The 14,666-nt window shown below is 43.3% G+C and overlaps 1 protein-coding gene across 5 annotated transcripts in view; it reads left to right on the top strand.

Moving 5' to 3' along the window:
• The window catches only part of INTS9 (integrator complex subunit 9), a 110,284-nt gene that overhangs the window by 39,035 nt on the left and 56,583 nt on the right, over window positions 1–14,666 (top strand). For all 5 annotated transcript variants that reach the window (XM_059071337.2, XM_067039992.1, XM_059071338.2 and 2 more), the window contains 4 exons: window positions 401–461; window positions 4,206–4,268; window positions 8,021–8,160; window positions 10,152–10,238. In XM_059071337.2, the coding sequence (XP_058927320.1) occupies window positions 401–461; window positions 4,206–4,268; window positions 8,021–8,160; window positions 10,152–10,238 (351 nt within the window). The remainder of the gene's footprint in view (window positions 1–400; window positions 462–4,205; window positions 4,269–8,020; window positions 8,161–10,151; window positions 10,239–14,666) is intronic.

The raw sequence follows: 14,666 nt of genomic DNA, 5'->3' as shown, positions 1-14,666 counted from the left end.
CCCCTCTGAGTCTGTTTTGTCATCCACAATATAAAGGTCCCATTCGGCCTTCCCCCCAGGCTTGTTGTCAAACACAAGCAAGGTGAAGTCAGGGCCAGTGATGGGAAAACTGTACAATGCTCTAGTGTCTCATCATTCTTTCTTCTCTTTATTATTCTGCATAGCATTCTTTTAATTTTCCCAATTTAGCGCAAAACTATTTGGCTTTTTAATGTTCCATTGCCACTAATTCTTAAGCTTGATACCACATGGTTATTTTTCATCTTTTTGATTAGTATTTTGGGTAGGCATTGCTGCCAGTAATTTCAAACTGTTTTTCACTTTATGGAGCCAGTACAGTCATTGTGAAATCACTGAGGATTATAATCTATTTAGGATAATTTAATCTTTTGTTTTGCAGTCCCAGGCTGTCTAATCTTCCTGGCTGGTCCCTAAAGGATGGAAATGCTTTCTTGGACAAGGTAATGATTAGCTGAAGCGTATCTACACCCACTGGAAAGCCATCTTGTCATACCGGAGCCACCCGATAATAATGTGACTGATGGGCTCATTTTTTCCCGTGTGTCTTCTCCCTGAAAAATCCCATGTAAAGTCTTCAGTACTTGATAATTATTGTTTTTAAGAGCCTTTTAAGGAGTCTCAGTGTTCAGGTACTGATCCAGTTTTCTCATGTGTAAAATCTAAGAACTTCTGCTGCAAATACATTTTATCACCACAAAAAGAAAACTGTTGTTTTTAGAATTGCAATGAGAGTTTTAGTGGTGATGCTTATTAGAGAATTCCATCTAGCATCTAGCTCATTTCTTCTTCTTTTTTTTTTTTTTTTTTTTTTTTTAAAGATTTTCTTTTGATGTGGACCATCCCCAAAGTCTCTATTGAATTTGTTACAATACTGCCTTTTCTTGGTTTTTTGGCCCCGAGGCATGCGGGATCCCAGCTTCCTGACCAGGGACCAAACCTGCACCCCTCCCCCCTCCGCCCCCCATGGAAGGCGAAGTCCCAACCACTGGACCCCCAGGGAAGTCCCAAGCTCATTTCATTTTGAGGCTGTACTGACTCTCTACCTGTAAGGAGTGAACTTTTTTTTTTCTTAATAACGTCAACCCCCCCCCCCCACCACCAAACATTGTGAGTTTTAAACTGCTCTGTCAGGGGTCAAATCAGCTAGGGCTTTGTAAAAAGTCTGAGTCTTATTCTTTGGGTGATGAGAGGCCACAAAGGGTTGCAGTGGGCAGTGTCTTCCTCTGCTCAGAGCACTTTGGCTGCCCTGTGGAGAACAGACTGAGAGGAGCTGAGTGTTCAACTGCCGGGCAGTGTGCATGCTCTTGGTGGAGTGGGAGGGAAGCATGTTTTCAGGTGAATATGAACAAAGGGCCTTCCAGACTAGGATCTGTGATCCTGGTAGCCTGGGGTGGACACTCCTATAGGTTGTGAGAAAAGAACATAGTTCTAGGAATCTAGGATTTGGGGTCCTATTATGACTTTAATCACTAACTAGGCCTGAAGTAAATGACTCAAATTACTTTTTTTTTTTCAAGGCTATTAAATTTTTGACATTAGATTATCTTCACAGTAATTCCTTCCTCAGATCAGTTTTTAGGTATTTAACATATACATGAGAGACCAGAGATACAAAAAAAACGTTAAAACTATAATCTAGTCAAATTTTCTCCTGAAAAAAATCAGAGGGTAAAGGAAGATTAAAAACTGTAAAGCTTATCCATGCCATTCTTAGGCCTCCAAATCATTCTTCCTCTCCCCGGTTTCAGAATTGAAAGACTGAATAAGTGTAAGGATCCTTAAAATGATTCATCTGAATTGAATAAGGTATTTCCTTCTTGTAATTGGTGTTGTTAAATAAAGAGGTGCTCTTTTTACAGCATTAATTCCTGTACATACACCCCAACCTCGAGCGCAAGCCAAATGCATGATTTGAAACCAGATTTCCCTCATAGCTAACTGTAAAAATTATGTGACAATCAAGAATCTGTGCACCTGATGAAATTTCAGCCTAACTCTCTTCTGGCTGTAAATCATTGTTCCCTGAGAAAGGCTCAGAAGCATCCCATTACCTGTGCATTGTGAGCAAAATGACTTGCATGTCTATGTGGGAGCATTTCATTAGGAGGGAGTGGTGAGTAAAATAGAGTAACATTGTAAGTGCTTGGAATGGCAAATATGCTGCTGCAGGCCGGGAAGGATGAGAGCCTCAGAGGGGGCTCTGTCATGTGAGGTGCACATACCCTGGTACATGGCAATATGGGGAAGAAGATTACATAGTCAATTTAAGGCCAGGCAGTGCTTCGAAATTTCCCATGATTTGTCTTTAATCATTTTTAACCTCATCCTAAGGGAGCTGGGAGTCTTCTTCCATTAAACATAATTGCTCATTTGTTTTTAGCTGGCAGGTACATTGTAATTAAGAATGGTTTTCAGTCTCTCTTTGGCTCAGTGCTCTACTGGTTAAATGGTACTCAGAGAAGGAGAGGAACCAGAGTTTACAGTGGAAGGCAAGGGGAGGAAATATCCTATCAAGGTTCTGATAGGAGACTTGTAAAATTCAAAAGGAAAATAACATACAGTTAATACCTTATTTTCAGGTAAAGATTGAGAGTAAAATCATTCAGACTCCAGTATATAAGTATAGGTACATATATATGAATATATAGAAATTTATGTTTGGTGACTAATGAAAACACAATGGAACAAAGTTCTAACAGTATTTTTCTCTTTCCGGAAAGAGGAAACCGTCAACCAAAGTCTATCTTTTAGTGGTTTTCATTATAGAGTCATAGATAGCTTTAACTTTGGAGCAAAAACTCCTGCATAGATTTCAGTATCAGGTGTCATCAAGGGAAGGCAGCAACTCTGGTGGCCTCCTGAGGGCATTGTAGCAGACTCTTGTCGGTGGCCCACTCCTGTCTCTTCAGTGTCCTGTGTCATAAATCCAGCTGCCAATACCTGTATGGCTTTGCCTGACGGTTTTTTCCTAAAGCTGCCCCAAATGCGCGAGTTGCTATATAAGTATCCCAGGTCCCTTGCTCCTGAGTGGAATAACTCCCAGGTATATGTTTGACACTGTTTCTTAGAGTTTCCCCGTGGGAGTGACTCCCTGTTGCCCGCAGTGGTATGTAGCTTTGTAACATATCCATTATCGGTCACCTGCTTTTCCCTTTATCACTTTCCCTTCCTCCTGCTGGATTTTTTGTTGTTTGTTTGTTTGTTTGTTTGTTTTTAGCACCTCCCTTACAAGCTTTCACACACCCTTTTCTCAGGATCTGTTTGTGAAAGAATCCAAAGTAAGACAAGCATATTAAATACTGTAGATCGGGCTTCCCTGGTGGCGCAGTGGTTGAGAGTCCGCCTGCCGATGCAGGGGACGCGGGTTCGTGCCCCGGTCTGGGAGGATCCCACATGCCGCGGAGCGGCTGGGCCCGTGGGCCATGGCCGCTGAGCCTGCGCGTCCGGAGCCTGTGCTCTGCAACGGGAGAGGCCACAACAGTGAGAGGCCCGCGTACCGCAAAAATAAATAAATAAATACTGTAGATCACGGGCAGAGTGGGAGCTGCACTAAATTCTCTTTCTTTATAAGTACACTTTTTTCTTGTGAATGGTGGTGGTGGTGGTTTAATCCCTACCCTGTACTCCTCATCTCCCTCCTTATTTGCCCCTCAAACCTTGGTAGGAGGAGAAAGGGGCTCTAAATCATTTGTCTACGCCCTGGACTCCTAACCTAATTGCAGAACAAAATCACTGGAGGTGCTTGTTATAAGCACAGGTTTCATGGCCTCATCCTTAGTTTCTCATCCCTTAGGTCTTAGGTAGGGCCCAGGAATCTACTTCCATCGGTATTCCAGATCATTCTGATATTGCTGGTATGGTCCATGTAACAATTATTTGGAAAGTTTTGGGTCATGAGTTATGGAAGCAGCGTGTGTCCACACATGGCTTCCTTGAAGAGGCATCAAGAAATGTGCATTCAAGTCCTGAGTCAGCCACCGGCCAGCATTTTTTTAATCCTAAATAAAACATTTAGCCTCCCTGAGCTTAAACAATGAACAGTGGGCCTAAATAACCTTCCAGCTTCCCTCCAGCTCCAGCAATCTGTGATACTTCATGGAAAGTTTGGTTTGGGGATGAAACTTCTTTGGTGCTGTATCTATTGGATATTACTTCCTAGAATTTTTTCTTTTCATGTCTTTTAGGAGCTAAAGGAGTGCTCAGGTCATGTATTTGTGGATTCTGTACCTGAATTCTGCCTACCAGAGGTAAGATTAAAGTGAATCTTGTTGTAGAAACAAAGCATATCTTATCATCTCTCAAACTGAAATCAAGAAATAATTTTCAGGGGCTTAGCTTCCTATTTTCAAATTGCAATGGATCTGTTATTCTAGGCACTTTGTTTTACAGCTAAAATATGATCATTTAGGAGCTTTTTATATTGTCTGTAAATCACTGAAGGCCCATTCCTCTTCCCATCCCTAGCTCTTTCTATAATCCACATTGACACTCACACTGGAGCATAGTTTTGAGCAAGGTAAAGAAATATCTCAAGCCTTTTAATTTTGTAATTACAGTCATCTCTCCGTATCTGCGGGGGATTGGTTCCAGGAGCCCCTGTGGATACCAAAATCCACAGATGCTCAAGCACTTTATATAAAATGATGGAGTGCAATGAATAGAGTCAGCCCTCTGCATCTGCAGGTTTCACAGCCACAGATACAGAAGGCCGACCGGATAATGCCTGTGTCTTAGGTTAGCCATACTTTTTCTAGTCTTGGGTAACTGGGACTTTCTATTATCCAGCCAGTACAGCAAACTGTAAAAATTCTTGCTGACTTGAAATGACGTACGGAATATTGCTTGAAATTCATGGATTCTGAACCGAGTCATGGATATCTGTCGCTTGCATATTATCATCACAGTGAGACTTGTTGTAAGTGTTTGAGTCCAGTTTCATTGTTTTAAAGGAAACAAAGATCAGTTTGCATTAGTCTTAAAGGAAACTAATCTCAGCCGACAGGCCTAATCCCCAGAGTGGCCTAGATGGAGTTCTCAGCTCACAGACGAAGTGTAGGGAAGCCAGTAGCCAGTCCAGGGTTTCTGAGGAAATCAATAAGAAGCTACCATTCTGTTCTTTCCGTGTGCCCAGGGGATGTCAGTGCCTGTCGAAAATACTTTCACATTTCAGTGCCAGAGAAAAAAGAAATTGGGAGTGCTGTGTCCCTTATTTTTGTCCTTTCTTCCTCTCTCTCTTTCCATTTCTACAACTTCCTCTGATACCCTTTAGATAGACTTTTTTTTTCTCTCTCTCTCTTTGAAGTAGGTGATGTGCCCTTTTAGGACACCAGAGTGAAAGAGAGGAAGAAAAACAAAGAAGGACATGGCAATTGAAATTGGCAAATAAGGGAGAAAGTTTGAGGTAAACTAGTAGGAACAAGTGTGAAAGTAGACAGTTATTGAGAATCCTGGGCGCTCCCTAACTGCTAATAAAATCTTTTTCGTCATCTTCATTTGTCATTTAGGAGTTGGTGGGGCAGTTCCCCATCTGTTCAAAGATTCCTAATCCTAGGTGCTACACTTATTGTCAGTTTACTGTCTGTGTCACTGACTGCTGCAGCCTTCAGCTTGTGGCCCGCAGTGGAGGATTCCTGGCTTGAAGTTCTGGTGACTTTCTGACTTGCTGCATCAACTACTAAACTTTGAAATTAAACAGTCACCGTTTCACAGTTCACCTTCGCCAAGCTAAAGCAGCACTGTTATATTTAGGGTTCCAAGGCCATATAGGCTTTTTCAACTAGTGTCATAATTTGTGATTTATGACAAGTTAGTAGTAGTCACTATTTTAAGGGAAACCAGGGCATTGTATGATCAGGAGAAAATACAAGAGCTGTTGAATTAGGAGAGAGGGACTTACTACACTGTCCAATCTTGGCTGACTTGTGGCTGAGCCAGGCAGAACTAAAGTCCCAGTCCTCATGGAATTTATAATCTAGTGCAGCTACCTTAAACATCTTTGTCTTCCCCCAAAGTCTACACTGTAGACTATGCATAAAATCTAGGACAGTATAGTAAGCAACCGATAAATTATGATTGTTTTGACCTAATTCATGGTCTGTAGAACCCAAGTGTCTGTATATAACAGTTTAAAATTACAATAGTCTTTATGGGATTTCATTGAGTGAAAGTATGCAAGTAAACATATAGATGTGAATATATAAACATAGTTTGGGTGTTAAATTTATTTCTCAGAGGAAAATTTTTTATGTAGGCACTCTTTATATATATACAAGCAGAAAATATATATATATATTTTCCCCCCCAGCTGTCCTCACCAAATTTCTTATCATTCTAGACTCTGTGGGCAGATTCTCACATAGTAAAGAGAAATTTCAAATATTCCTACCCAGTTTCCGTATAGGTAGAAGGAAGGTAGGGATGCTTTTGGGTTTTACTGTTGCTTCAACTCTTCTTCCCTTGTTTTCTTCTGGACGTATCACTCTGCTACTATGTCTTAATCTTCTCATTTGTTTAAAAATGGTTCTGGAGAGTTGGTGAGGAATAGGATCAGCAGGATGTCCCATGACCCTTTGTTATGTGAGGATATTGTCTTGGAAGTGTAGTACACAACATGGGGTTAAGTTATGTCCTTAGACATGTTACTCATACAGATTGCCATTGCCCTGGTGGTGACTAGCTTCTGACCTCTAATCTCCATGCTGTCCTCAGGAGCTGATTATGCCTTGGCTGCTTTATTAAATCAACTTACTTTCCACATAAAGTCACCAACCAGAAGGTATCCACAGCCAAAATGGCACACTGTCTCTGTTATTTGCAAAGAGGGCACAGACATCTTTGTTACTTCTACTCCAGGGGGGACATAGTAGCTCTGTGACCCATTCTGCTAACTGAAACTCCTTCTTGAGTTACCCCATGCTGTCCGTACTGTACCATACAGTTTCCACGGGGTAAGTTCCGTGAGGGAGAGGCTCAGAGACTAAGATGATGTCTCTGAACCGCTGCATCTCACTTTTCTGCACAGAGGGTGCTGCTTATAACGATGCAATCCTCCGACAACAGTACGCCAAGGCCTGTTATGTCCTGGCCGCCATAGCGGGGAGGGGGCAGAGATGAGTCACACAGGATTCTTGAGCTCAGAGACATTCAGTTTTGCGGGGACGAAGTGATAACTTTGAGCTGCCTGCCTTTGTACAGAATAATAGCTGCCACAAGAGGGATATTCATAAAGTGCCTTGACAGTTCAGAGGAAGAAGTGGGTTCTTTCGTCTGGGCAAATAAGGAAGGCTTAGTGGAAGAAGAGAATTGAGCCTTAAAAGGCAGGTAGGACTTAAATTTATGGAAAAAAAAGTTCCCTTCTACTAAAAGAGTTTTCATAAAAATTTACCAAACATGGGTAGCATTTTTTCTCACCTGCCAACCTGTCTTTTCCCTTTTCACATGACCTTAATAATGGAGTGAAGGGTAGAGCGGGGGTTGTGATTAGGGTAGAACACAAGAGTATAACCTCCTCTTATGACTCTGCCACTACATTTGCGGGGGGGCTCTATACCCAATGCTAGTGGTCAGAGGTTACTCCAAAAACAGTTGCCTCTCCCGCATTTGACTTTTGAAGAGCTGGTTTCTGTGTGCCTCTCCCTCACGGCTGATACTGTGCTGTCTGCTTAGTGTTACCTGGTTCCACCTGCCAGGCAGCAGCTGCTGAAGTGTCCTGTTGTCGTTCATCCTCGCATGTCTGACTCGCAGAACTCCGTTTTAGTAAAATCAGAGCACGTCTGGCGGACGGGCTGCACTCTCATCAGTAGCCATCCTGTCCTGCCACGTAATGTCAACATTAGGAAATACCCTAAAATGAGAGAATAAAAGCGTTGCAGGAAAGGCATCATTATTCTGTAGTACCAAAGCCACTCCTCTGCATTCTGGCAACATCATTTTTCAGTCCCATCACGTTGATCTATGTGCCCCACACAGATATCTATCATTCCCTCCCCTTTCTTTTCAGACCGAGCTAATAGATCTGTCTACGGTAGATGTGATCCTCATCTCTAACTATCACTGCATGATGGCTCTGCCCTACATCACTGAGCACACGGGGTTCACAGGCACGGTCTATGCCACAGAGCCCACCGTTCAGATCGGCAGGTGAGAGCATTTCTTCTTGTGCCATTAGAGAGTGGCTGGCGAGCTCCTCCTTTCAGCGGTGACTGTTAATAGAGTGTTGTGCGAGGAGGGATTGTTATTTCCCTCTGAGCAGCTGACCCAGAGAACAGGCACGAATAGACAACTCTCCAGATAAAACAAATGTTCTTTGGAGTTGCCTAGAGACTGATGCTGCGAGTAACAGTCGTTAGTCTTTTTTAGAAAAACGGGAACGGGGAGTTTGCAGAGACAGCTCCTCTGTGCAGATGATACTAATTAGGGGAAGTATCATTCAGTAGGATGCCACCAGGATGCAGTGCAGAGAGCTTCGGGAGAGAAAGGAACACAGCATATTTAAGAAAAGAGGAAGAAATTTTACTACTTTGCTTTCAAAATTTCCCCCCTTTTATGGTTTAGTGCAGACTATAAATGGGGACGGCTTGTAGAAAACAGGGTAATTAGATGGTTACGTTGTCTGTACTGTTGACATAGTGAAACTCGGGACTGTGTGGAATAAAAATCTCAGAGCCTTTCTTTGACTTTGAGAATGCTGTGCTGTCTCTTCCCCTTGCCCCTCCCAAGCCTCCATGGGACAGATGGTTGTTTCAAGTAACCATAGCATCATTTAGTGAGAAGAAAATTACTCCAGAAGAAAAGAATTGTGTTGAAACAAACAAAGAAGTATGGTATAAGGTAATACTGTCAAGACCCGAAATATGGGATCTGAGTGCTTTGGGTTCTATCTAGAATCTGACTGAAGTCCAATACGATGGAGTTACCAGAAATGAAACAAAATATGTCCTTGTTTTTGTGTCAAACCATATTACCTGCAGTGTGTACAGAAAAACGTAAAGGATCTGAGGAAGAGACAGTGTAGGAAAGTGAAACACTCAAGGTGATGTAACAGTTTTGGTGAGAGGACAAGCTGAAAACGTTAGCGTTAGATGCTAGTCTGAAAAAGTTAAAGCCTGAGGATGGACATACCAGACCGTTCTCCAGAAAGCTACAGCCAGAACGATAACGAGCCTGGATCCCAGATCTTAGAATGCTGGAACTGGTACTGCTCCTTCAAGATGAAAGACAATTTTTTAAAAAAACAGATGAAAGACGATGTTAGTATTAGGAATAAGTAAATAAGTGGAAATGAAGTTGTTCGGCATTCAGATGCTAATAAATTTATGGCTTGCCATGTCTGTGTGTTTATTGGGAGAGGATTTAAGTCAATATGGAACATCTGTACTGGACTCTGTAGGGGATCCAAGATGTTGAAAGTCTATTTCTAGCTTTTTGGTTGTCCCCTAGCCATCCAGGGTCCCGTCAGGGCTCTGTTCCCATGTGTTCCTCAGCGCATGGGATCATTGATCCAGTCGAGTGAGGCACCTCTTAGATTCCCTCCGCTGTGATTCTGTGGTGATCCAGCTTGTGTTCTGCAGAGCCTGTCCTTTGGCAGGTCTTTGAGTCAGAGTTTTAGGATTAGTCCTTAGAGTATTCGTCCATGTGGAATTTTGTTAATTCCTAAAATGTATATGAAGAAAACTTATTGTACCAGTTTAAAGTGTCCATTTAATATTGTCATTAAAAAACAATCCTACCCCCCACCTCTGCTGCCACCAAAATCAGGTACTTCGTGCTCATTTAACTATTTCTCCTTTTGTATTTTTCATGACCTAAATAAAGGCAGAGGTCTTCAAGAGTGTGAGTTAAACCATAGGCTTATATATTTCAGTGTTTAGAGACAAGAAGCACACCAGGCTTATTTTAAAGGTGAATTAAGTCATTTACATTCCGAATTTTTAGCGTGAAAATTCAACGCAAAGGCTAGGTTTCTGTTCGACTTTATGTAAAATGGTGCCCACGTTTATGTGCAGCAGAGAGAGGAAAGACGACTGGGGAGGGCAGGCAGGCAAGCCTGCTTCTCTTGGCTACAGTGTTAGGAGTGCCATGTTCTTCGGATTCCCTTTTGAGAGTTCATCACTTTCTTTGTTTAAACTCAGGCTTCTCATGGAAGAGTTGGTGAACTTCATTGAACGCGTGCCCAAGGCTCAGTCTGCCTCCCTGTGGAAGAACAAGGATATTCAGCGGTAAGCAGCGGGCCGTCTGCTCCCCGTGGCAGCAAAGCCGGGGGGCTTTGCAGAACAGTCTCAACTGTCTTCATATTTCCTGCTTAAACGTTTATACTCTTAGAATTAAGATTCCCCTTTCCCTGTTCTATGGAAGGGTTGTGTTTGATTCAACCGTCATACTTGAGAGGCAACCATACCATATGCAAGGTAGTCTGCTAGGTCCGGGAGTTTTTAAAAATAAGTAAAACAGTTGGCTGTCTCTTTGAGGTGCTGTGAGGTTAATGGGAAATTGGACAATTAAACAGCTAAATTACAGTCTTGGGTGGCATGTATTATAAGAGATGCTTGGTCACAATGCTGTAGGCACTCAGAAAATGAAGAACTTTCTCTGCTTAGGGAACTGGGGAGGACATTCCTTAGGAGATGACAATTAAGGTGGGTCTCAGAGGAAGGCAAGGACTTTTCCCTGATAGAAAGGGTCGTAAAGTGGGGTCCGGGCACAGCACCGTAGGATATAGTATATTAGGGAACAGTGAGAGGTTCAGGGTGGGTTAGAATTAGCTGAGTAAAGAGGTGAAAGGCGAAACCAGACAGGGACATTGGAGCAAGGTAATGAAGCATCTGCTGTGTCAAGATGGAACTTTTTTTTTTTTTTTTTTTTTTTTTTTTTTGCTGTATGCGGGCCACTCACTGTTGTGGCCTCTCCCATTGCGGAGCACAGGCTCTGGACGCGCAGGCCCAGTGGCCATGACTCACGGGCTCAGTCGCTCTGCGGCATGTGGGATCTTCCCGGACCAGGGCACGAACCCGTGTCTCCTGCATCGGCAGGCGGATTCTCAACCGCTGCGCCACCAGGGAAGCCCAAGATGGAACTTTTTATTATTGAGAGCGGGAAGCCCATCAGGGGAGGTTGACAAGGCGGTGAATGACGTGATTGCGTATTTTTTTAGGGGAAGTAACCCTGGAAGCGTAAGAGAGGATGGATGGGGGTGCAGAGATGGGGGCGGGAAGCCCAGCGGCAGAGCTGATTCAGAAGCCCAGGCGAGAGAACAAAGGCCTGGGCTAAAGCTGTAGATGACGAGGTGAAGTAAGTAGAAATGCAATAGAGGGAGGCGGGAGGCACCTTGATTCTACTCCCACTCTCATATTTGATCGGCAGCGGAGGACACAAGTCAGCCCTAACACACTGCAGTTGGTCCAGCCCTGCCAACTGCTGCCCTCACCTCCCGGCACCGCAGCCCCAGCCATCCAGGCCTGGCGTCCAGAGTCTGGAGTAAAAGCCCGTCTGTGGCTTCTTAGGTAACGTGTGTTCCTTACACTCCTACCCAAGTCCACTCTTCTCCAGCTACCTTGCCACTGGGTTCTCTCTCCCTCTAGGTCCGTGATTTGTTCACCATCTGCTTACCTAAACTTCAGAACGTCTTGGCTTCTGTGACATTCTTTCTACAAGGATATGAATATGTAGCTAGGAGAATAGACTGGTTTTTATACTGTAACTGTCTCAGAGTTTGAACATGTGAGTCTCCTCCTTTACGCATTCCTTTTTGTACGTGTTATTTATTTTATTTAACTTATGTAGCACTTGTTATGTGCCAGACCCTCTTCTCAGTGTTTTATTTAATTCACTTAGTTCTTTAACATTATCATTTTACAGAAGAGAAAACAGGCACAGAGAGGTTAAGTAAGTTATTCAAGGTCAGCCAACTAGTGGGCGGTAGGATTTAGATTCAAACCCAGGCAGCTGGGCTAGTCTGGTTCCAGAGTCGGTGCCCTTAACCCCTGTGCTGGGCCGCTTCTCAGCCACATGCAGGCTTCTGATGGGCATCTGAGCCCCGTCTCACGTGAGGGGAGAAGTAACATTAACTGCGCACATTTTCCCCTGTCTTTTATGGATCTTCTTGTGTCTCTATTTCCTTGACTGGGGATATGGTGTCTGTCTGGCTTCTCATTAGGAAACGCCTTCTGGGCATGCACTCGTCTGAGTCTTCTCTCTGCACATGGATGGCTTCCTTGATCTGTCCGCCCACCCGCTTGGTACAAGCCCCTCCCGTCCTCGTTGTGCATTCTTATTCTCAGCTCCCTTCCTCCTGCCCACTGCATACCTCCTTCCCCTTTTCTCCCTCTCCCATGTGCCCACTGGCCCACATTCAACTCACTTCTCTCCATCTCCCTCCTTAGAAACCTGAGGACTTTGTTTTCTTTCCCTGTGGAACACGTATACCTTGGCTTCCCTCACTTCCTCCTTTTAAATTTATACCCTTAAATATTCTGCCACCAATAATTTTGACACACCAGAAATGATGTTCAGAGGTCACTGTTTCCTGAATCCCAAACCCTGGGCCAAGTCTTAAGGAAGTCCCAGTCCTTATTCTGCCTTTTTTTTCTGTGACCTTGGGCAGAGTCCTTAGCAGTTTTCTTTGCTTCCCGTTCTTTGTAAAATACAAGATAACTGGCTCACCAAAAAAAGAGCCATCATATATTAGGGGAAAAGGTGAATTGAACTTGAAGGAGCAGAGGGCTAGGGAGGGGGCCAGAAAGTTATTTCCTAAGGTGCTTAGGAAATCACCCTTTTTAACAAAGGTGCTAGTTGAAATAAAACCTTGCATTTGCTGTCTCGCCACCTGGTGGGCAAAAATCAGAAGCTGTTGAGAGCTAACTTGGTAGAGGAGCAAGAAGTTGGGCCAGTCGGAGACTGTACTTCATTACTTCCTGCATCCTGACCATAGTTCTGATCCTGGTCAAGCATTTTGTTTTGGCTTTTGAGTGTGAGGTGAGCCATAGTTACTGATAGACAAAGAGAAGAGTCTAGTTATTGGAAATATTGTGCTGAGGTGTTAGACAAACGAAGAAAGCTGTGTCCTGTTTCTCTCTTGGAGAAACTCAGCATAAATATTAGAAGTGGTAGAAAAATTTCAGGAGCTATTTTTTAATTGACATCAGATAAGAGAATTCTTTTGAAATATTCACCTAGAATTTAATCTTGGGCCAGAACACTAAAAGTGCTGCATTTGAACATTTATGCTGAAGGATTTACACCACTTTAAAAGTTCCCTCCGTCATGAGCTAGTTGATATCTAGTGTCCCAAGATACTGTGACATACTGTATTGAGAAGATACTGTGACATACTGTTATTGAGAAGATACTGTGACATACTGTATTGAGAAGCAGTGGGTTGTTGTTGTTGTTTTTAACACCTTTATTGGAGTATCATTGCTTTACAAGGGTGTGTTAGTTTCTGCTTTACAGCAAAGTGAATCAGTTATACATATACATACGTTCCCATATCTCTTCCCTCTTGTGTCTCCCTGCCTCCCACCCTCCCTATCCCACCCCTCTAGGTGGTCACAAAGCACCGAGCTGATCTCCCTTTTTGTTTATGTTTGTTTTTGCTGTCTAGTACAGTGACTAAGTGATGTGGGCTTTGTCTTCTATTAATTAATTTATTTTTTAATTCCTGCATTCTCCTTGTCCAGTTCCTATAAAATAGGGGTCACAAACTCAGATGCCTCCAGGGATGAGGAAGGGGTTTGTAGGTAAGTACAGGAGTGAGGTGGGCTGCCAGGAATTGTGGACCAGTGACCACAGCTCTCTAAGCGGGCGGCTGACACACGGCCTCAGCTGACTTTCGGCCGTGCGGGAGAGTGAGCGCATCACTGCCAAATCTTCCCTTGTACTTGTTTTTTTTTTTTTAAGAAGCTCAAGATCTGGATGTTTTAAATGTGATTTTTTTTTTTCATCTTTAAAAAATGTCGGCTCTCACATTAAAGTAAAATTCTGTATGATCCAAGCAAAACACCCCCAAGAGTTGGATTTGAGCCCCCAGGTTTTGACTTATACTTAAACCTTTTACAGGCAGTCTCTTGGTTAAATGTCAAGAATTAATGCATCTTAGTAGCTTAAGTTACTAATAAGACCAACTAAAGAAACAATGAATTAAAATCTTTCAGATTCATTGGTTTCTGACATATTCCTTTAAATCACAGGAAGTTAGTTTGAATTAGCATTTGATTTAGTATTAGGATGTTTACCAAAAAAAAAAACAAACAAACATTACTCTTGCTTTTTGGCAGCTGCCTGACTCTCTGCCTCAGTCGACACTGCTCCCTGAGACTTATTTAGAAGTTAGCCATCGTTCTTCCTCATCTTGACGTTGTAACTTATACTTCTTGAAAAAGAGATTTTTTTTTTTTTTTGCGGTACGCGGGCCTCTCACTGCTGTGGCCTCTCCCGTTGCAGAGCACAGGCTCCACACGCACAGGCTCAGCAGCCACGGCTCACGGGCCCAGCCGCTCCACGGCATGTGGGATCTTCCCGGACCGGGGCACGAACCCGCGTCCCCTGCATTGGCAGGCGGATTCTCAACCACTGCGCCACCAGGGAAGCCCCAAAATTTAGGTTTTTAATGGGAAAATTTAAAGCACAATATTCCACTGAAGAAACTTACC

Source organism: Kogia breviceps, chromosome 8 (assembly GCF_026419965.1).
Source record: "Kogia breviceps isolate mKogBre1 chromosome 8, mKogBre1 haplotype 1, whole genome shotgun sequence".
In the NCBI taxonomy this organism is placed as follows: domain Eukaryota; kingdom Metazoa; phylum Chordata; class Mammalia; order Artiodactyla; family Physeteridae; genus Kogia; species Kogia breviceps.
This window is presented reverse-complemented; position numbering and strand designations above follow the sequence as displayed.